The sequence below is a fragment of the Adiantum capillus-veneris genome, chromosome 13 (assembly GCF_014529385.1).
Source record: "Adiantum capillus-veneris isolate H3 chromosome 13, ASM1452938v2, whole genome shotgun sequence".
NCBI lineage: Eukaryota > Viridiplantae > Streptophyta > Polypodiopsida > Polypodiales > Pteridaceae > Adiantum > Adiantum capillus-veneris.
The window spans coordinates 137,472,356-137,496,091 of NC_140943.1; the positions used below are offsets into that span (position 1 = coordinate 137,472,356).

General features: G+C 45.2%; 1 protein-coding gene across 4 annotated transcripts in view; it reads right to left on the reverse strand.

Annotated features, from left to right (window-relative positions):
* LOC147444934 (lanC-like protein GCL2) overlaps positions 1 to 18,853 on the reverse strand; it is a 73,188-nt gene extending 54,335 nt beyond the window's left edge. The window contains exon 1 of one of the 4 annotated variants that reach the window (XM_086527434.1): positions 18,535 to 18,765. In XM_086527434.1, the coding sequence (XP_086383560.1) occupies positions 18,535 to 18,750 (216 nt within the window). In that variant the 5' untranslated portion in view covers positions 18,751 to 18,765. Of the gene's footprint in view, positions 1 to 5,491; positions 6,602 to 18,534 lie in introns of those variants that run through there. The other 3 variants (XM_086527433.1, XM_086527438.1, XM_086527436.1) reach the window with 3 other exon arrangements.
* Positions 18,854 to 23,736: the final 4,883 nt, after the last annotated feature.

The window sequence follows — 23,736 nt, forward strand, 5'->3', positions numbered from 1 at the left end:
ATTTTTGGGCATTTTCCACCTTGAGAGAGAGAGAAGCGTTGAAATAAACGTGGGGGCTGGATTTTTCAGCCGTATAGTGGATTGTTGCAGGTACCAGAGCTATTGTGTGCTTGCTTACCCTCTATGTAGAGTGAAGTGCAAGAACTGAAGCCTTGCACAGCATTCACTACCCTCTCTCTCCCCCCCCTACGTGCAGTAACGTGATCCCCACAAGAGGGCTCTTCATTTGACCTATGTACAATTGTGTGGTCTTATGCTTCTGTGCCGAGGCAAGAGCCTCTTTGAGCAGGAACAGGAGTAGCTAACTGCTACTCCAAAAGCAAGCACCGGTGAGGGTGATAACCTCACCTTACAGGTGGATTTTCAGCGCTGGTTATGCACTGTTTTTGGACTATTTTGCAGCCATATGGATGCCAGAAGCATTGGGAACAGTGCCCCATTGTTAGAGGACAGTTCCAGGACTGTTTAGGGCTGAAACAGGGTAAAAACCGGTAAATACAGAAAGCTGTAATTGCTGTTTTTGCGCTGAAAACAGAGGGTTGATGTCTTTGGAAGCGAGTTTCAGCTGGGGGATTTGTTCAGGGCGAGTTTTGGGGTCGTTATGCTACCGAAATTTTGCCAGAACAGGTGTTTTTGGGGCCCACAGGTTGTCGGCATCTCCTCGGAGCATTCTAGCTCCCGAGCCATGTGTGCTTTGAAGTGTTAATTCCCGTTACACGTTCCTTCTGCAAGGTTTCTTTGTGTGAAGCTTAAAGTAAAGTTTCACGTGAAAGCCAAAGTCTACCGCCCTACGGGCCGGTTTCAGTCCGTTTCACATCACAATGAGTGGGGTCTCTTATTGGTCGGACCTTCCTTCACGCATTGTTGTTCATCCCATGTTCCACGTGAGCCATCTGAAAGAACGGCTGGGGCACGATGACTTAGTAATTCCTCCTGAGCAAGTCCCAAACTTACAAGACACAACCCATTATATTCCACTTGAGCCCGAATTGGTTCTTGATCAAAGGGTCCGCAAGTCTCACAAGTTTTCATACCCCAAATATTTAATCAAGTGGAAGCATCATCCTAAGTCTCAAACCACTTGGGAGTCAGTCAAATCGTTAAGGAGTCGTTTTCCCGGCTTTATAACCGAGGATATTGCTGAGGAAAGCAATTAAAAATAAGGGGGAAGTATTACGTCCCCAGACATCAGGATGGGTGCATGCAGTTATGTCCGGCCAATGTGAACATGGCCCTTTGGTTATGAAGTCCTATAAATAGGACTTAAGCTGGCCCTTGGCAGCTTTGCCCGCACACCCGTATTGGTGTGGGCTTGGTGGTATGGGACACCGGCCCTTGCGGTAGAGGCTAGCCCGCTTGACTACACGCTCCCAGGCTCAAGGGTGAGCCCGTAGTGGCTCTATGGCTGGGAGGTGAGCCTGATGTCCGCTCACTAAGTGTTGTGTCATGTCATGTGTGCAAGATGGATCCGGCAAGGGACTAACGGGGGGGGGGGGACTGAGGTCCCTTCATAGGGACCTCGGGGGCCAATATTGAAGGTTCCCCACATCTGCCCAACCCACATCCATCCCCACGACCCAAAAAAGGGGGGCACTCTGATAAAAATTCCACATTATTGTTGTAAGTAATAAACTCGACAAAAATTGGCCCAATGGACCAAATCTGATCCTTGGCTGGACACATCAAGAAGAACATGCATAAACTAAGACTTTGTCCCTTAAAATAGGGGTCCTACCTCATGCAAGCTTATCAGGTGGGCCACCAAAAAAGGTACATCTACCTTAAATACGGCTGGGCACCACCACAAGACAGCTCTCGCTCTTGAAACTGCTCCTAGGAGGTATTGGAACCACCAATGGATAGAAGATGAAACTCTTTACACCCCCTCTCAGCTCCTAGACACGGAACCCATGCAAGGGAGCTTGCATGAAGGGATTTGGTAGAGGTTTGATGAAGATATCAATAGGGTTATCTAGCATAAAACAGTAATCAAGTTAAATAGTACCGTCCACAGTCTTCTCGCGAACAAAATGATATTGTATCTCTATATGGCATGAAAAACCGAGTTCTCGCAATGGCTATACAAATGTGATTGTCGAAGTAAATTATTAAAAACACTAGCTCTAAAACAACTAACGCCCAAAAAGCTTAAAAAGTTATTGCTCTCAAAAACTGTCATCCACAAAAGTACCATGTCACCATCCTACAAATCGCGTCGCAATTTGCAGCAGAAAATCTGGGGACCTACCACAACCGCTAACATACAGTCACGCCACGTGTCATCTCTCTCTCTCTCTCTCTCTCTCTCTCTCTCTCTCTCTCTCTCGTGGGCGCATTCGTTGTGTGTGTATGTGTGTGTAATGTGCCAACTCAAAAGAACAAACTGGAACAAACTTTTAGCACCTCGAAACAACTAGAGAGAAAGGGGGGGGGGGGGGGGGGAGGAGGAGAGAGAATCCACGAGGTAGACACAGAGTGGCGGAGTTCCACTACCAAAGTGCACTGACCCCAAAACCTTGGCGCCCCTTTTGATATTTCTTTTATATAACTTCAACGAGGTAGAACACTCGGGATCTGCTTTGCTTCTTGAACACTCAAATGCCAAAGAGAGTGCCCGCAGTTCATATTTAAAGGCCCTTGGCCTTGAAGAGCAACTTTGTTGAAAAGCTACACATCCAAAAGCTCTTAGTCTAAGAGTTGGTTCTCTATGGGCTGTTCCATAAAAGGAGGCCGTCCATACAGTGCCACGTCAGCAGCTTCCATGAATTGCCTGAATCTATACAATGTGCCACGTCAACATTATTTCTGTAAATTGCGGGGCAGTCTATGTCATCAATTTTTAACCTCATCCATATGTCCATACTTGGTCTTCAGTGGCCCTAATACCCTAAAGGTTGCCATGTCACCGTCCTGTGGCATACCCCCCTCTTGAAAATAGAGAATCGTCCAAAATTAGACCTGCAAAACTCAATTGATTCTTTAGCAGACACTGCCTTTATGCATACATGCCAATGCCCATCATTACAAGGCAGCACATTCTATAGCAGAGATTACACCATACAATTCCACAATCAGATTGCCATCCAGTCTCTTGATATTCCGGTGTAGCAATGTTAGCTATCACATCTAGACCGCACTGATCTTTAAACGGTGTCTCGACGCACTACCCATGCAATCTCATCCAAATTGGAACTCTTGATGCATATGCTTCACAAAATGCTTCACAGATGACATAGAGTTCACATGTGCAAACACATATTATAAAAACATCTAGATTCAACAAAACACTCCCCAAACAAAGGTTCTTAAGTACAACTAAACGCGCCCCAACAAAAGTCTACATCATTCGAAGGCCATATACAACCAAACGCTCCCCAGAAAGTAGCGTACGTTGTTTAGAGGACCAAATACGACTAGACACTCCCCATACCACAACCTACGTCGTCCAGAGGGTCTCAAACAGCATTGAAACCAGCATTTAAACCAAAATCAAATAACCTCCGATTGAAGGCATCAACACAAGTTTAAAACATAAAGATTCTATTTCAAACAATTTGCAAACTATATTCTCAAACAAAGTTCAGAAGTATCTAATTACAAAGCAAAATTAAAATCATTTGGGGTTGGTCTTTGTCAGTCAAACTCGAAGGACAATTAGCTTGCCATTATGCATCAAAGTGATATTTCGATTCTAGATCTGAAATGGCAGCATCAATTTTGCCGTGCCAAAGCATGCCCAAATGAGCATTGCAATGCCCTAACTTCATGATGTGGAAGACTGCCTTCCCGTGGTACCCTTAAATGGTGACAGAAAGGGCACCAATGAGTGGTACAACTTTACTGGTAGCTCTGTCTTCATGGCTCCAGCAAACTGCTCAGACTCGAAGTCCATCTGCTTGAGGAACTCTGGGTGGATGAAACTCTCAGTAGCTCTAGATCGAAGAAGATAAGTCCCTCATGGCCATTGAACTTTCCATAGGCTCTGCACAATTCTTTGGAAGCATCAGACATAGAGATGCCGTAAATATCTAGAACAAGTCCTACTGCAGTTTTGGCCTTGGAAGGAGGCTGCTCTAAGCTTTATCACCTTTATGGGGCCAGACATAGGAGGTGTGTCCCATATGGAAACATTCGAAGCATCATCCTTCTTGTTGCAAAGTTTCTCGTTAGGAAGTTGTCAAAGAGGTCGTCCAAGTTTAGTCAAATTGTCACGAGAATCCCAAGAATTTGTTAGGTGCAGTGGAATGAATGTTTGCGCTTTGCTCAAGATGAGTGCTCCGAACTGTGCTCAAGGTTCCTTTTGTTCTTATGGAAGGTAGAGCCTTTCGTTCTTAATGAGAGAATGCTATGATCACAAACAAAGTGAATGGACACTGTGCGTGCAAGTGTATGAGACTGAGAGAATGCTATGATCACAAACAAAGTGAATGGACACTGTGCGTGCAAGTGTATGAGACTGAGAGAGAGAGAGAGAAGAGAGAGATGACACCAGAGACGTAAAACCCTCCTCCGAAGGCCCCACTCTCGTCGGCGAGAGTGGTCTACTTATGATTGCACAAAGTGGTACAATGGGAATGCATGTGACTGATGCCAGTCTAGGCTATGTCAGTGATGATGACGGTGACGACGAGACCGACCTAAGGGCTGAAATCTGCAATCTTGTATCTGCTATTCAAAAACACTATGGGCTGAAATCTGCTACAATCCAAAAACGCTGATTTGGGGGGCTGTTTCTGTGGGTCTTTGTCGCTGAAAATCTGCAGGTTTAAGGCTGAAAACTGAGGTTTCTTTACGCTGAAAACTGATGGTCTTTCCGGGCTGAATCTGCAAGTTGTTCATTGCTGGAAAACGCTGCAGGCTGAGGTCCTAAATGCTGCAAATCTGCAAACGTTGGGACATTCAAAAACGCTAGGCTGATGCGTTCCAAAAACGCTAGGGAATGTCTTCAGAAAACGCTAGCTGATGGGGGGTTCCTGTGGCGATGGATGCTGATGCAAAAACGCCAGGCTTGGGCTTACTTGCGGTGAGGATTTGCTGATGCAAAAACGCTAGCTTGTTGTGGATGAAGGAAACGCTAGGGGATGCTGCTTCTTCTTGCTTGGTGGGGGAAACTGCCAAGGCTCAATGAGGGCATTGAAAGGCACAACATGTGGAAGATTACTCTCTCTCTCTCTCTCTCTCTCTCTCTCTCTCTCTCTCTCTCTCTCTCTCTCTCTCTCTCTCTCTCTCTCTCTCTCTTTGTGAGTTGCATGCTCACATTTTGCAGCTGTGTGTTTTACAGAACACAATGAGAAACAACGCACTTGCGATACCTATCTATTTTTCAGTTCTGCAGCTCATATTCTCACATTTGCAATTGTGTGTGCAGCAAGTACAAGTTCAGAAACAGAATAAGAAACAAAGGAATTGAGAGCCTTATGGATTTTTCTGTTCTGCAGCCCTCCACGTGTGTCTATTTCTGAGAGAGAGAGAAAGAGAGAGAGAGAGAGACCTCGTGCTTCAAGTTGAGCGCCGCGGAAAGAAAATCGCGAGAGACGGGGAAGAAGGACGGAGGGGTTGGGTCACCATAGTCGGGAAGATCGTTCTTGAAGAAGCGGTCTGAAGACATCATTCGCGAAGCCCCACAGCAAACCTGCTTCACCTTCAAGCGTCCTCGAAGAGCAGCCGTATTTCCAGAACAACAGCTCAAGGTGGTACTAGAAGAGACCACGCTCATCATTCACGTTGGCACTTGGCTTAAAATCGCATGTTGTAGGTACCACTGCTTGGCTACGATAGTCTTTGCTTAGTCATCATCACTGTTCGGTGTTGGATCTTTCATTGTCCCTCTTAGCCTGCGCACATGCGCAACGTCCCGGTGGCTTGCCGATCCACTCATGAACTTCACCACCCGTCGGCACTATGCGCACATGCTCCAGCCATGGCCGTAATGACGATGCAGATAAGAAAAGTCAACTCTCTCAGTCGCGTTGTTATCTTCGCAGCCAATAAAAGAGTTTCACTCTAGGCAAACGGCTCTCGCCGCGGGTGACCGTTAAGGCAACAAGGGTGAAGTTCCGATGGCGACGATGAGAGTCACGGTGGCTGAGTACAAGAGCGTGGCGGGCCTATGGTGGGCTCAAAGCACTTTTTGGCCAGGAGAAGCCACCGCTGGTAGGCATGTGCGCATGCTATCTTTCATCGGGGACAAAAAGCCCAGGGAAGGTTGAATCGGAATGCCCGCTTTTGTGTTTTTGTAATGGTGAGCAACCTTTTAATGCAATACTAAAGAAGCTTAGTGCAATTCTCTCCACGGCTTTATCAAAGCCAAGGATCTTGACTAGCTTAAAAACTAAGCAAGTGATAAATTAATTTGCCAAATTAAGGAAGGTGAGAGAGAGGAGAGAGAGGAAATTCTCTGGAGTGTAGAGAAGGGGGGAAGAGGGAGGAGATCTTGCGAAATAGGTTAAACAGCAAACGCGTTTCGTGTGACAGACTTGGACACTCCAAGTCAAGAATCAACCGCGACAGCACCAAATAACCACTTCAAAACAACTCACAGATCACAATAGATGTATACTGGCCCGGCGGAGTTCCGTGCCTAGAGATATTGGCCCCAAAGACTGACGCCCCTTTCGGTATTTCTTTTTATATTAATCAGTTCAAAGTACAAGAGAGTGGGTCGGGATTCACTCTCAGACTCTACGTCCAGATGCTCTGAGAAGTGAAGCCCTCACCACTTATTTAAAGGTTACAAGGGATGCCCAAAAGCAGAGCCCCAAAAGCTTCAAAATCAAAAGCCCTGAAAGCAAAAGCTCTTTTCCTTCTCTCACAAAGAGTTTCTGAAAGCAAAAGCATTCTCTCTCTCTTTCTCATTAAGTAGAGAAAAAGCGAAATTTGCGTCGCTCATCATTTTCAAGAAAAAAAAATCAACCTCCGCGATTTCCGGAAATTAGGGTTTTTGGCAAAAATTAGGGTTTGTAGGAATTTTAGGGTTTTTGCTGTCCGCCACGTCATCACTTTGTGACATACCCCCCTATTGAAAGCATTGTAATCGACCACGATTACGCCTGCAAAACCGACAAAAGCCATAAACCGTCTTAGCAGACACTGACTGTTAGTACCTACATACTAGGAACACACATCTAGCACATGTACAAAATCGACAGTTACGTCACACGACATCACAGGACATCACCAGACATCACATGACATTCAACATTCATTCGGATCTTAGACCATGATTTATCGGCAATGTAGCTAGCAATCACATCTAGGTCCAATCCAGACCTCATCGATGTCCGATAGACTAACCCCTATTGCAACCATGTCTATTCGAGATCAAGTAGACCAAAATGCTGCAGTCATTTCGTCTATCAGTTCCTGCACTCACAAGAAGTCAAGAACAAATCAGTATCATAATCAGGAATTCCATTTCATAAAGTCATCCAGCAGAATGCTGTCAGCTCTCAGTATCCCTGAAGCTCAAAGAGACATCAGTGACTTTAGTATCAAAATCAAGGCATCTGTTGACAAAGGAGCGGAGTAACTCCCCTCTTGTGCATCCCACTGCACCATATCTTCAGCCAAGCTGAATTCTGGGTTTCGTTTGGAGTAGACTATGTTAAACCAAAACATCGAGGTAAAGTTTCACAATCCGAGGAGTATCTGCTAGGTCCTCCTCCTCCATCCACTTCGCATCAAATGCAGGAAAGTTCTTAAACTTAACCAAGAACCGCCTTCGGACTTTACCTTTCTTCGTATCCGTATGTGCCAAAATCTGTTCAGGAACAAGGGTCTCCTCGTTTTCTTCCACTGCGGGTTGCTCATCAGGCTCCCCATCATCAGGCACATCACCCATAACAGGTTTCAAGAGACTCACATGCAATGCATTGTGAATCCTCCAAATATCTGGCAGTTTCAATCGGAAGGAGACATCATTTATCATTTCAGTAATCTCGAAAGGTCCGTAGTATCGAATACTACGAGCTTTGGAAAAAGCCTCTCCTTTCCCTTTTTCTTTCGTAGGCGTGCCTTCTCAAAACGTAAGAGCACCCAATCATCCTCCTTCAATTTCAAGTCGCAACAATGGCGATCCGCTTCCTTCTTCTATCGTTCTTGAGACTCCTACAAAGTCTAGCGAACCTTGGCAAAAGCCGTATCCAAATCTCGCGAATATTCATCCGCTTCAAATATCTAATCTTTCGTGCTCAGGAAGGATGAAACCTTCGCAGCACTTTCAACAATCTCACATGGCGTCTTCCCCGTCGAAGAGTGTATCGTGTTATTGTAGGCAAATTCCACCAAAGGTAAGTTCTTTTTCCATTGAGTCTTCTGATCCGAGATACAAGACTTCAATAAATCTAAAATCACTGAATTGGCATTCTCAAATTGCCCCTCAGTCTGCAAGTGGAACGATGACGAGAACTGCAACTGCGTGCCAATGTTCTCCCAAATTGCCTTCCAAAACAAACTCATAAATCTGGGGTCTCTGTCGGAGACAATCGTCTCAGACGTGCCATGTAATCAGAAAATCATCGTGATCATTCTGTGTTCTCGGGAGATCAAAAATGAAATCCATTTCAATACTTTTCCAGGGGCGGGTGGGTATGGGTAAAGGCTTTAACAATCCCTGTGCCTTATGCCTATCATAATTGACCTTCTGGCATACTAAGCAACTGTGCACAAACTCTTCCACATCCTTTTTGAGTCTCGGCCAAAAAAAAGTCTCTCTCTACCCCCTTCATGGTGGTAGCAATGCCGCGGTGACTTGTAAAAGGTGGACAGTGGCATTCAGTCATAACCTTTTCCCTCAACGGCTGTGTAACGCACAACATAGTCTTTTTCATCAAGTAGCCTTCCCAAAGGGAGTATCTAGCTACTGTCTCCCCATCCCGTATCCGTGTGAATATATCTGCAAAATCTGTATCTGTGGCATATTGATCGACCATATCCTCGAAGCTCCTATGATGTATCGCGGATATAGCCAGAACCAACGGCTTCCGAGACAAAGCATCTGCCACCACATTCTTTTGTCCCTGCACATGGACAATCTGGAAGTGAAACTGTGACGAGATGTTCGTCCACCGCATCTGCTTTTCCGAAAGCTGCTTCTGTGACAAGAAGGAGTGCAAACTCTGATGGTCTGTAAAATCCGCTCCGAGTAGGTAATGCCGCCACTGAGTAAGAGCATGGATAACCGCCAAAAGCTCTCTTAAATCTGTGTTGTCATCTCTGGCCTAGAGAACAAACGGCTCTCGTAAGCTATGACATGGCCTTCTTGCATCAAGACCGCACCCAGACTGCGAGCACAAGCATCACAATATACTTCAAATGACTTCTGCAAGTCCGGCAAAGTCAAAATAGGTCCTGTAGTCAATTTCTCTTTCAATGTCTGAACGGCAATCACCTCTGTGGGTCCCCACGAAAAAGGTACTCTTTTCTGTGTCAAGATATGCAAAGGGGAAGCAACCTCTGCAAACTTTCGTATGAACCGCTTGTAGTACGTACTACGAAGACAGTCCCAAGAAGCTTCTAACTTCATGGACATTCCTCAAGTCGGGCCAATCACGGATAGTCTCTATCTTGGCCGGATCCATTTGCACTCCTGCTGCTGACACAATGTGTCCCAAAAAGTGTATCTCTGGTAGGAAAAATTCACTTTTCTTTGCATTAATCACTAACTTGTGATCTCGTAATGCCTGAAAGACCTGAAGCAGATGATCTCTGTGTTCTGCCTCATTCTTGGAGAAAACAATGATATCGTCAAAGAAAGTGCATGTACTCTCGAAAAATCCTGTCCATCATCCGGTTAAATGTCGCAGGAGCATTGGTTAAGCCAAAGGGCATCACCAAAAACTCAAATAACCCAAAAGTCGTCCGAAAAGCTATCTTATAGACGTCTCCCGACGCTATCCTAATCTAATGATATCCACTCTTCAAGTCAATCCTGCTAAAGCACGAGGATCCCTGTAAACTGTCGAGTATATCATCGATCCTAGGAATCGGAAATCTGTTCTTGATGGTGATTTTGTTGACAGCTCTATAATCGATGCACATTCTCCAAGATCCGTCTTTCTTCAAAACCAACAACACTGGAGAGCAATACGGTGAAGTACTAGGCTGGACAAAACCCTTTTCCAAGAGGTCTTTTACTAGGTTCATAATCTTTTCATTCTGTACTCGGCTCACGCCGTAAGGTGGCCGATTCGGTGGCGTGCTTCCAGGTATCAGATCAATGGTTTGATCTTCAGGTCCTCTGAAAAGCAATCGGCATGAGTGTGGAGAAAAATCTTGGCTTTCTTTTGATCAAGTCAAAGTTCTCTCCCAAAAGAATGAGTAAGAAACTGAAGTTCATCAAGTACAATCTCTAAGCCCTTTATTTATCAAAGTCGCTTTCTCGGCCCGGTAGTCAACCACGCCGTAGTTCTTGTGGTACCAAGGGATCCTGAGTAGAACGTCACTCGCGTGCCCTGAACACCCCTGTCATTGCAAACGAAGTTTGCCAATGCTCGGTGTAATGGCAACATCCCATCCGGGTGCCAGTCGAACTACCTTCGCCTGTGGCGTCAGTCTGTCGGGCGTAATTCCAAATCGAGCCGCCAATTCCAAGTGAAAAGAAGTTGGCCTTGGCTCCTTCAAAAGAGCTTCCTGATCCTTCACTTTGCCCCAAAAGCGGCAAAGTTTGTACTTTCATTCATTAGATTCGGTGAAGATCCCACGCCATGTGATACCAGTTCTGCTTTTCTATCTGCCTTTTCTGCCACGTTCCTCAGCTGCTCTCGAACTCTCAGGCCTGTCGTCGTCTTTATCATTCTATTCTTTCTGTGCCTTTTTAGGGCACTTCGCGGAGATATGTCCCTGTTTCCCGCATCCAAAACACTTCCCCTCTCTAATGAAGCGAGCTTGCTCCTCAGGAGTAAGCTTGGGTCGTGCATCCTTTTTCTTTGGGTTGCTCTTTTTCTTTCTACTTTCATTCCTAGGAGTCTGTTCGGCTCGTTGTGTCATGGCCTCATCTGTGGGGTAGGTCAGACTCCCAGAGTGAATGGCAAAGCCCCGCTTCGCATGACTCATCAACTCCTGAATAGAAGCTGACTTCTGTTCCAAGCAGTGATCTCGGATCTCTGTAGGTAGACCCAAGGTAAACCGCTCAATCTGTTCTCTCAACGAGATCTTCTTGAATGAAGAGGCGGGTAGAAAAGAGCTCCAGAATCTTTCACAATAAGCATTGATTGTATCTTTCTTGGTCATCCGAAGATGGTTCCAAGCAACTCGTACATCTCATTCATATTCTTGCGTCAACCAAGAAGAAATAAAAAGCTTCTTAAATTTCAGCCATTTAATTGGCGCAGTCTTGTTTAAAAGAAGCGTGGACCACCAAGTACGAGAATTCCCCTTAAAGTAAGAGGCAGCTCTCCGAATCTTGGAATGCTCTGAATAGCGTCCTCCCGCGAAAGCGATGTCAAACTGCTGTATAAAAGACAAAGCCTTCGAAGCATCTGAGTATCCTGAAAAAGTATCAAACTTGATCGAGTGGCCACCTTCCTTAAACTCTCGGACTTTCTTGCTTTTATCTTCGAGAAAGTCATATTGGCTAGCTTTGTAAAAATTCTTCTTGTTCGCATAAAAGTTTCCGTCATCGGAATCTGAGCTGTCTTTAGACAAGTCCTCAGTAGAACTATCAGTCTCTGGGCGAGATGTAGCCTTCTTTGCCTTTTTCTTGCCCTTTCCGAAGCTTTGTTTCTTGCTTCGCTTTTTACCTTTTCTGTCTTCTTCGCTCGAATCTGAAGAGCTAGAAGAACTGTCAGATGAAGAAGAAGAAGAAGAAGAAGAAGAACTGGGTACTCCTTCAAATCGAACACGCTTCTTCCGTTTCTTTGTCGTGTCAAAAGTCGACTGACGACCCAAATATCCCGGGAAGTCAGTGCTTTTCTTCTACTTTTTGCCGTGCTTTTTGGCTTTCTTTTGCACGTCGAAAAGTTGAGCAATCTGTGCATCAACCGCATTCTCCAATTCCTTCTCCGTATATTTCTTGGAGGCAGAAGGTCAACCACATTCTCCAATTCCTTCTCCGTATATTTCTTGGAGGCAGAAGGTTTCTTGAGAGCGGGTTTCGGGAGTGGTGTTGTGGTTCTCTGCCACTCCGTCTGTACCTCTTCCAAAGAGGTCTGGTTCATATATTTTGCCATCTTCGGGTCCTTGGCAAAATTGAGCATCATCTTTGTTGCATCGCCAATCAATTGGCAACGCTCCATCTCTCGCCGCTCCGCCTGAGTAGGCCGAGGCGGGCCATACTCTCTGTTGGAATCTTCGTTGTGATGCCTGCCTGCATCTCCAAATGCAAAGGGAGTCGACTGATCCTTGCCTGAAGCCATAGGTGCCGCGGAAAAAAAAAATTGGGGATCGGATTTCCCGTAGAAGAGAAATCGACCGTGCTCTGATACCACTGTAACAGACTTGGACACTCCAAGTCAAGAATCAACCGCGACAGCACCAAATAACCACTTCAAAACAAGTCACAGATCACAATAGATGTACACTGGCCCAGCGGAGTTCCGTGCCTAGAGATATTGGCCCCAAAGACTGACATCCCTTTCGGTATTTCTTTTTATATTAATCAGTTCAAAGTACAAGAGAGTGGGTCGGGATTCACTCTCAGACTCTGCGTCCAGATGCTCTGAGAAGTGAAGCCCTCACCACTTATTTAAAGGTTACAAGGGATGCCCAAAAGCAGAGCCCCAAAAGCTTCAAAATCAAAAGCCCTGAAAGCAAAAGCTCTTTTCCTTCTCTCACAGAGAGTTTCTGAAAGCAAAAGCATTCTCTCTCTCTTTCTCATTAAGTAGAGAAAAAGCGAAATTTGCGTCGCTCATCATTTTCAAAAAAAAAAAAATCAACCTCCGCGATTTCCGAAAATTAGGGTTTCTGGCAGAAATTAGGGTTTGCAGGAATTTTAGGGTTTCTGTTGTCCGCCACGTCATCACTTTGTGACATTTCGCCATTAGCTCTTCAGTGGTGTCAACCATACAAGAGGAGTAGGAGGGTTTTAAATAGGTATCCACTTGAGAGAAGAGGGGTTCCCAAGGTAGGTACAGGGTTTAAAGAGGAGGAGGCCACTTTAATAGAGGGGAATTAGCTCTTAAATGGGGTAGGAAAAGGAGGGAAAGAGGGAGGTTTAAAGAGTGTTAACTTGGGGAGTACAAAGAGAAAGGGACTTGGACCAAAAATTTATGGAGTAAGAGGAAGGTGGTATGGGGGGACTAAGACCAAAATTTATGGAGTAAGAGGGGGGTGGTATGGGGGGGACTATGACCAAAATTTGGGGGGGGACTATGACCAAAATTATGGAGTAATAGGAGGGTGGTATGTGGGAACCTTGACAAAAAAATATACATGGGGGAGGGTAGCAGTACGGGTAGGGGTAAGTGTATGTGTGGGGTTGTTGGGGGGGGGGGGGGGGGGGTAGGGTAGATTTAAGGAATAAGAGGGGAGGTAAGGGAAAGGGGGAGTGGGGTTCCTTTTTGAGAGAAGATTGCCCAGATTAGGTGCATTAAGCCAACAAATGACCGGTTTGGAAATAGGGGGGAGTTCGGAGTTATTTACAAGAAGCTTAGAAAGAGGTTGGTTAATGGAGCGGGCTAGGTTGAGTTTGCGGGTGTAGGATGAAAAGGGGATTTTAACAATGGAAGATGGGGCATCTTGTGGTTATCCTTAAGGAGAGAGGGCCTCGAAGCATAGGTTACATAAAGAGAACACGCTCTTAAAAAGGGCGCCGGTTATCCTTTGGCCCTCAGCCGATGGAATAAAAAGGTTGCGAATTGAAATAAAGCCCTCAAGCGAGTTTTCCCTAATGATATACCTCTTGAGCTCTGATAGAATAAAGGCAATTTTCTGGTGGGTGGGGTGCCAAGATTGCCACGGGATGTAGTTGTACGAATTAAGAGGTTTTTGGTGGCAATGCGTGTCTAAAATCCCCTTTGAGAAAAAGGAGGACCCTTTAAAAAAGTGTATGTCCAAGATAAAAGCTTCCTGTGAAGAGATGAAGGGAGTGATTTTTATATGCTCTTGGAGAGGATGTCCATACTCAAGGAGGTGTTTTTCTAGGATGGCGGGGGGGGCGTCCCACACCCCAAAAGCGTCGTCTATGAACCTCTTAAAGTATAGGAGAGAAGGGGAAGAGACAAGATTCCCGCCTTCTTCCAAAGAGCAAAGAAAAAGACATGCGTACACCACCGCAAAATTAGACCCCATAGCGGTTCCTGTGACTTGATGCCAGAATTTTCCTTTAAAAGAGATGTAGTGATGGTTGAGAATGAGAGAGGCAAGGGAAAGAATGAAGAGGACTTTGGGATAGGGAAAGAAACCTAAGATAGAGCTTTTCAGAGCGTTAAGCCCCTCCTGGAAAGGAATGCTAGGGTACAAGGATTCAACATCAAAGGTAAAGAGAGTGACATGGGGGGAGAAGGGGATAGAGGCTAAGTCTAAGATGAGAGAATGAGAGTCCTTGAGGTGTTGCTTCTTAGCTAAGAGAATGGGGAAGAGTTGCACATGTAACCACTTCGAGGCATTTTCTAGGATATACCCCTTGTATGAACAAATGGGGTGGCCTACAAGGACAGGTTTATGAATTTTAGGTAGAAGGAAGAAGGGACAAGGCTTGGGAGGGGCAAGAGAAGAAGAGAGGTGAACGCTCTCTCTTTGGAAGGTAGGAGATGAAAGTTTGTAACAACTGAAAAAAGAGTGGATTGTACAAAAGGCAAAGGAGGGGTAGCGATGGGAGAGTAGGTGAGAGGGTCTAAGAGATGGCGTAGTGCTTCTTTAGTGTACCAAGATTGTGAGAGAATGATGGGGCCAAGGTTTTTGTCGGCCGGTTTAATTAAAATTTTATGATCATTTTTTAGAGAAAAGATGGCTTTCAACAAGAGGGTTTTGGGTAGAAAATGAGAAAAATGAATAAGGAGGGGTTTTAAACGAGAGAAAGTACAATCAAAGGCAAGCCTCAAGGTGGAGTGAGAGGGAGGGTTCCAAGAGGGGTTAGGGAGAGAAAAAGAGGGTTTTGAGAAAGAACAATCCGTGCTACAATTGCTTCAAACTAGACATACTTTTCGTACTTGTCCCTCGTTATGACAACCTAACCTATCTACCAATCCCCAACCTAACCAACATGCAAAACCATCAATCGGTTGGTACTTTTTGTTGAAGTTTTGGCATCTCAAGTGAACTGCCCAATGTGATTCCATTATTTCTTTTGGCTTTTAGGTATTTAGTTTACTTATTTGTCAAAGTCTGGGTAGGGCAATTTACTGAGATTGCTATATAAGCAACCCCTTGCCTCCATTGTATTATCATCAATTCATTGCTAAGGTTGGTTGGTTCGCAATCTCTCTCTCTCTCTCTCTCTCTCTCTCTCTCTCTCTCTCTCTCTCTCTCTCTCTCTCTCTCTCGTGCTTTCTCCCCTTGGTCTATACGCTTCCACATCGACTTTGACATGGTATCAGAGCTGTGTGCTCCTCGACCTTGGACGAGCAAGGCGGCTCGAAGAAGTGAACCCGTAGAGCCCTCATTTTTTGCCAATGGCATCCATCTTTGGTGGCCTCTCAAAACGTTGGCGTTTTATTCCATTATTGCCCACACCCCATGAGCCCCCTGCTGTAGCCTGCGTTGTGAAACACTACTTGAGTCTTGCAAAGTCCCCCACTACTAACGGAATCGTTCACTGCCCCCGACGGCGATGGGAGTGTACCTAGTAGCTTCGTTTTGAAACGCAAGCGTTAGCAAGCATCACCACAGTCGACGCCAATGTCTTTCCCTATCGCGCTATTGAAATGCCCACCTGGTGCTGCTGCTTGGCGTGACCGGCAACGACGAGGCTCCCAACTCCCAGCAACGTTTTGAAACGCTACGTCCACGTCCCCCCCTCTCCACGACGGCTCCATCATGAATATGCTACAGCGTTTTAAAACGTTAGTGGCATCCTTGCTTTGAGGAGCATCTTTGGCTTGGGAGAGGTAAGCGGCTCGGAAAAGGCGAAGCTTGGAGCTCAAGACAAGGACAGAAAAGTGCTTTTCAAGAAGCAGCTTGGGAGAAGCAGAGTTTGCAAAGCCCACTTCTTGTGGAGCTCTCTGTGGAGAGGGTGTAGAGTGGCTTGGAAGCGGCGAGGAGATTCGAGCTCGAGAGGGTGAGGAGCGGCTTAGGAGTACCAGAGGAACAGCTTCGGATTAGCACGACGACCCTTGTAGTGCAAGGAGTACAAGTTTCCAGTTCTTGCAACTTCAAAATGGCCTCCCCTTGCTTGAGCACCCGTAACGACAACCACCAAGACCAACCATGGGCTATGGATAGCAGATCAATCATCTAGTTAGCAGACTGTGTACCGACGCACTTCTCAAGGAAACCACCCATTTATTTGGCTCAAGATTTTGAAGCCAGCAACAAATGGACGAGTTCGATGGAGGACAGAGGCATTGGCAAGCTTGACAAGGATGGCAGTACCACTACTCAGTTAGCTGCCTCGGTACCCACCACCAAGTACAAACACAGTTGTTATGAATGTGACTCGACGCTTAGCTGCCGCGGTACCCATAACGAGGTACGAACACAATTGTTATGAATGTGACTCGACGCTTAGCTGCCTCGGTACCCATAACGAGGTACGAACACAGTTGTTATGAATGTGACTCGACGCTTTGTTTGGCTCAGGATTCTGAAGCCAAAGACAAAAGCAAGAACTCATATGAAGACAAAGTCAAAGGTAAGCTGGACAGAGATTACGGTAATAAAGATTTGACAGAGGAGGTCGGCATGGCACACGTGGTGGTGACCACGATGGCCAAAGCACCAGATTTCTAGTCAAAAAACCAGTTGCTACCATTAGCTTCAGTCAGAGAGAGGCTTGTGAGTGGCAGAGAGGGGCAATCACTGCTCCCTATAAATTAACTTAGACCCTTATGTTGGAGTTCAAGTTATCGTTGTTTAGACTCGTAGGTTGGAGTTCAATGCACGTGCATCTGGCAAGGAACCAATCAGACGTCTAAAACACTATGGATGAGTGCACCAATCCATTGTTGTTAGTCGGACCATGGACAAAATGTGCCCCAGAGTTCATTATCTTGGAGTTTTATATTTTGGACGTGATGTGTTCACAGTTCGTGAATAGGAATTATTGGACGTAGTGTGGTCTACAATTCAAAGTTTCTACAAAGACAACCGATGCTCAAGATAGCATTCTTCTAAGGAGCAAAGTTGAGGGAAGTAAATCCGAGGTGTATCCAGTGGAATATACAGTTGTTGGGATGTCCATGGTAGCTTCTTCATTGACTTGGTCTGACTATTGGTGTCCACAGAGAGGGTGTTGAAGTTTACACATCTCAAGTGAATTGCCCAATTTAATCCCATTATTTCTTTTGGCTTTTAGGTATTTAGTTTAGTTATTTGTCAAAGTCTAAATAGGACAATTTACTGCGGTTGCTAGTTCATTGCTAAAGTTGGTTGATTCGCACTCTCTCTCTCTCTCTCTCTCTCTCTCTCTCTCTCTCTCCCCTTGGTCTTTATGCTTTCGCATCGTCAACTTTGACACTTTCTCCCAGGAGCACTTGGTCGATCTTGGGGGTAAGTGAAGGGAAGAAAAGCTTTGAAGCATTTGGCCAAAAATCTTGACATCGGGGTAGAATACTACTTGACACACTCAAATAGTCCATGACCTCTAAGATGGTAAGGGACACTAATAAACATAAAGGAAAGTTTAAAGAGAAGAGAGGATCAGATCACACTATCACTCTTACCCAAGCATCCCTTCCTTGCCGGTTGTGCTATTACTTAGTTCATTGGTTCGTTACTTAAAGAAAGTTCCTTGACCATCATATATATATATATATATATATATATATATATATATATAAAGGGAAGTATATATCTAAACTGGCATAATACGATAGAAGGGGGAGCCCTTTACACGTGTCAAAATCTACAACATAAATGCTAAACTCCAAAATTGAGAAAAGCTCCTGTGCACGCGATAAAAGAGAGAGAGACCACCATCGACCGTACTAGTATGTGTGTGTGTGTGTGTGTGTATATATATATATATATATATATATATATATATATATATATATATATATATATATATATATATATATATATATATATATATATATATATATAGAGAGAGAGAGAGAGAGAGAGAGAGAGAGAGAGAACCTACTGAGAAATTAAGGGGAGACTTGAGACCTGGAGAGCCTCAATGAGGGCATTGAAAGGCACAACATGTGGAAGATTACTCTCTCTCTCTCTCTCTCTCTCTCTCTCTCTCTCTCAGAGTTGCATGCTCACATTTTGCAGCTGTGTGTTTTACAGAACACAATGAGAAACAACGCACTTGCGATACCTATCTATTTTTCAGTTCTGCAGCTCATATTCTCACATTTGCAGCTGTGTGTGCAACAAGTACAAGTTCAGAAACAGAATAAGAAACAAAGGAATTGAGAGCCTTATGGAATTTTCTGTTCTGCAGCCCTCCACGTGTATTTCTGAGAGAGAGAGAGAGAGAGAGAGAGAGACCTCGTGCTTCAAGTTGAGCGCCGCGGAAAGAAAATCGCGAGGGACGGGGAAGAAGGACGGAGGGGTTGGGTCACCATAGTCGGGAAGATCGTTCTTGAAGAAGCGGTCTGAAGACATCCCACAGCAAACCTGCTTCACCTTCAAGCGTTCTCGAAGAGCAGCCGTATTTCCAGAACAACAGCTCATGGTGGTACTAGAAGAGACCACGCTCATCATTCACGTTGGCACTTGGCTTAAAATCGCATGTTGTAGGTACCACTGCTTGGCTACGATAGTCTTTGCTTAGGCTATGGTCACGCGAGGCTTAGTTTCCTCTGACCCTCTCTGACGACGAACAGCTTTCCACCGGCATAGTTTTGTCATAGTTACAAAACTATGCCCGTCCATTACCGATCATCACCATGACTCTCTCTCTTTGCTTTCCCTCTTTCTACCTGCCGCTCACGGTGACACAGTCAGCTCTTGTCAGACGGTGTCTCAGACCTACGGATAACTAAGCATCGTGTGACCATAGCCTTAGTCATCACCACTGTTCGGTGTTGGATCTTTCATTGTCCCTCTTAGCCTACGCACATACGCAGGGTCCCGATGGCTTGCAGATCCACTCATGAACTTCACCACCCATCGGTGTTATACGCATATGCTCCAGCCACGGCCATAATGATGATGCAGATAAGAAAAGTCAACTCTCTCAGTCGCGTTGTTATCTTCGCAGCCATGAAGTACTTAAGACTTTGGTGATTCGTTCGTAGAATGAAAGGAGTCCCCCATAAATAGTGCTTCCATGAGTCTAAGGCATGTAGAACTACGAGGAGTTACTTTTCATATATGCCTAGAGCTTGCTCAACAGGGTCGAGCCTTCGACTTTCATAGCCTATAGCGTGCCCTGCTTGAAGTAAAACAGCTCCAAGGCAATGGACCTCAAATGGCTTTGAGAGTTCCGGTAGTGTACACACAGGTTGAGAGATAAGCTTTTCTTTAAGCTTTTCGAAAGCATTGTTCTCCTTAGCAGACCATGTGTACCTAGCGTTTTTCTTTGTTAGGTCATGTAACGGTCCTGCTATTAGTGAGAACTTTTCTATAAAGTGTCTATAGTATGCGCACATACCTATAAAGCTTCTTAACTCATGAATATTCCTTGGTTTAGGCCATCCTTTTATTACCTCCAACTTTGATGGATCCATTTGGATGCCATCTTGAGAGATAATGTGACCTAAATACTGAATCTCTTGCAAGAAAATTTCACTTTTCTTTCGATTAACATAATGTTAACCCTCACGGCTCACGGACACCATATCACCTACGACGGACGTTGTATTATTTACTTGGTAGAGTCAGGTACCGGGCTTGTCGGTCCAATAGGAAAAGGGTAAGAGTGATCGCCGATGAGAGGTGCTCTAACTGGAACATTCAAGGGATTAGTTGGCTAAGCATGGGCGCCCAAGTGTGAATGGGGTGAGCTCATATAAAAGTCAACTAAACCTAAAATTCACTTATTCTCTCATTTGTGCAATTGAAGAGTGCTCTTGCTCCATCTCCATCTTCTTCTTCTTCATCTCCTTGTGTGTGTGTGTATGCGTGAGAGAGAGAGAGAGGGAGAGAGAGTGTGTGCGATCGAGCATTGCGGCGGTATGACGGCGGCGTAGCGGTGTCTCCCTCTTCTTCGCGGCGAGGAATCCTCCACAACAGGAAGCGTAGAGCGGTGAGTGACACACCAATGCCATCTTTGAGCTTACTAGTTTAGGCTTGTTGTGTGCTTGGAGCCATCTGTGGCTCGCACACGGTGTATCAGCAAGTTCCTTGTATTGACATGTGCGACATACACGCACATTTTTGGCGCCGTTGTCGGGGAATTCCATACACTAAGCTTGAATGGCACTCTGTGCTTCTTTTGTGGTGCAATTTCAGTTGTAGGAAAGGTAGGGAAGGAGTGTGTGTGTGTGTGTGTTGAGAAGAAGTATTTGGTGTTGTACTGTGTATTTTTTTTGTTAATGAGTTTTCAAAGGTACTGTGTTTATTCTCTGTGTATTAAGGTTGTTAGTTTTCTTTGTTAATAGAGTTTTGAAAGGTACTGTGTTTATTCTCTGTGTATTAAGGTTGTTAGTTTTCTGTGTACAGTAAGTAGGAAGTAGATCTATGAGAGCTAATAGAGTGTGTTAGTGTGTAACAGTAGGTGTATTAGTTAGAAGTAGGTAGATAGAGTGTGTGTGTGCTCTCGTGCAGGCCGCGGCGACCTTATCCTTTTTTTTAAAAATAAAAAAAATAAAAAAAATTAAAAAAATTAAAGGTAGGACCGGGATTGAGAATATCTCCCAAACCCAAGCCCAAGCTCACGCTCAGGCCTAGGCCTCAGTTGCCTTTAAAAATTACGAATTTTAGCTTCACACGTAGCTAAAAATCGATTTTTTGAGGACCAACGGAACTTCAGATGCCCGAAAATTGTGTTGTAAAGCACACAGCGACCCTCTAAGTGCTACGCTTGTTTCAAGCTATCACACACTTTAATCAAAAAATCAAACATTAAAAACGTAAAAAACACGAGTGAAAACGGACGCTTAAAAAAGGTAAGCGGTTAACCTTCGAGGTTATTCGCCGACGCTTGTAAGGTGCCAAAGGCACATGCATCAGCGCTCTGGTTGTGTGCTAGGGACGGAGTAACTAGAGAGAATTTTGACTTACGCGAGTTCTCAATATCCACCTACTTTAGGTTCCGGGCCCTCGGCGGGGACCCAAGGCAGTACAAACCAAGACCCGAACATAGCGGCTAGTGACTCTTCCTCTGAGTACGACGTCATGGAGGGTTTCCCAATGCCTAATCCCGATAGCTCAAGCCAAGACATGCATGCCATGGGTCCTCGGTCCGGACCGAACGTGCTTAGCCACCTAAAGGAAACCTTTAGTAGAGCCACTCGCTCCGAACATGGAGCTAATGATGTAAATGAGGGGGGTGGGGAAGTAAATTCTCCATTCGTGACCAACGTAGAACCTATACCCTTAGAGAATGTGCACGTGAATACTTCATTCATTGCACCTCCTGACTCTTCAGAGTTATTTCCCTCTGAGGTTATATTACCTGATCGTAGAAGCCTTGCCGAAGTGCAAGAGGTTGAGCGGTATATCCTTGAGGCTAGGGAAAAGGAAGTCGAGAGCTTACGCAAGGCGGAGCAACGAAGAGAGTTAAAAGCGAAAGCCCCTATGTCAATATCCTTGATAAGAGAGCAATCGAGTGCTCCTGACTTAGCAACCGCTAAGGACCAACCCCTAGAAAGCAACATTGCATCTAGCTCAAAGGACACCCCTAGCACCTCAATCCTAGATGGAGTGTTCCTAAATGAGAACTGGGAGTACGAACTACAAACGGAAACTCTGACCGACCTATACACATGTCACACCTATCACGTGGGTTGGTTAGATGTCCTACAATCCACAATGGGTGCTACTAGTATGGAGGATCAACAACAAAGAGTGTGTGAGGTCATCCATAGGGTTATCGAGTTAGAGAGACAGAACAAGGGGATCAACATGCCTTCAACGGGTCTCATGAGATTCTTGGATACAAGGAAGGCTAAACAACCAACCTTATCGCAAATGGAGACTCCCTCGGTAAGTCCGATGGATCCTCCATATGTTGTTTCGCCAGGGGTCTCAGTGCAACCTGAGCCCACAAGTGATAGCTTCACCTTTCCAAGTCTAGCTCATGTTTTCCTTGATGACACCACGGCTACCATGCCTACCCCAATGAGGAGCATGCCGAGAAACACGCTATGGACCTCATTTGTTAGTAAAACACTGATACATGGTAGCTCAATGCCTGCAACAGTACCTACAAGTGTGTACCAATCGTATACACCCATGGATCCTCGTACTCATGTTGTCCCTACCCCTCCCATTGTTTCGACTACCTATGCTCCACAACCACAACACCCAAGCTCTTATTTCCATTGGACTATACCAGCTAGCATTAGCATGTCACATCCGATGTCTGCTATGCCTAGGGCCACCCATATGAACTATGGACCACCACATGGCACAACATCGTACCCAACATGGAACCCAAGGGCTTCCTATGCGCTAAGCACAATGCCAATACCTACTCCACATGTAGTCTCTGGAGCACCTCCACCCACGGTTCCTGCTCACTTAGGTGACTTGGCAACATTTGCTCAAGCTATTGGTCAATCTATTGCTGAGAATATGCGTAACACGCGTGATAGAGAGCCTAGAAGTAAGGCAATACAAATAGCCAAGCTCACACAAAAATTTAGTGGAGACGGGGATGTGAGAAAGCATATCGAAGTGTTTGAACAAATATGTGATTCTCTAGGAGAACACAATGACCCACATAAGAGCAATGCTTTAAACCTAACCTTAAGTGGAAAGGCTAGGGATTGGTATAGAACCATAAGGGTGGAAGAAAAAACGATTTACCCTACTCTTAGGAGACTGTTCTTGAAAGAATACATACGAGAGGGAGTACTTTGGGGTGTAGCCTCTCAGCTCCAGAAAGTCCAACGAGAGGAAGGAGAGTCGGTGAGAGACTTTATTAGTCGCTTGAAGCATTTGAATTCTCGATGTAATCCAAATGAGCGCTTCAACAATAACCAATTGCTTGATAGATTCATTAGGGGATTACGACATCAGGATATCTACAACAGCTTAGTCATTAGAGGTATCACCACTTGGGAAGCAGTCACCACCAATGCGATCCAATTGGAGGATAATTTAATGATTCAAGGAGAAAGAGTGTCTGTTGAGTCTAAATCTATTAGCTCACAAGCATCGGGGCATCAGCCAATGACCCTAAAGCCTATTGTTAAGGAGCCAAAGATATTTGAGACGACTTTAGCAAATCTCACCAAGGCTATTCAAGAGAGTCTTAGAGACAATCGTGCTCCACAAAACAATCATATGTATCCAAGAAGGGAGCAGTAATGGTGCTCAGTATGCTATGGACCGCATAGTACCAGTGAATGCCCTACTTTTAGAGTAAAATTCAATGGGAACTGCAATGCCTATGGGAGGTATGGTCATCAAGCTAAGAATTGCATAGTATTTAAGTGCGCGATGGCCAATAGACCAACCTCAGACACACCTCGAGTGCCTGCATTGATGTCGGCCGCACCTCTTGAACAAACAACACAACACATGGTACATAGGACCCAAAATGTTGTTCAAACAACACCTTTACCACCTCCAGTGCTA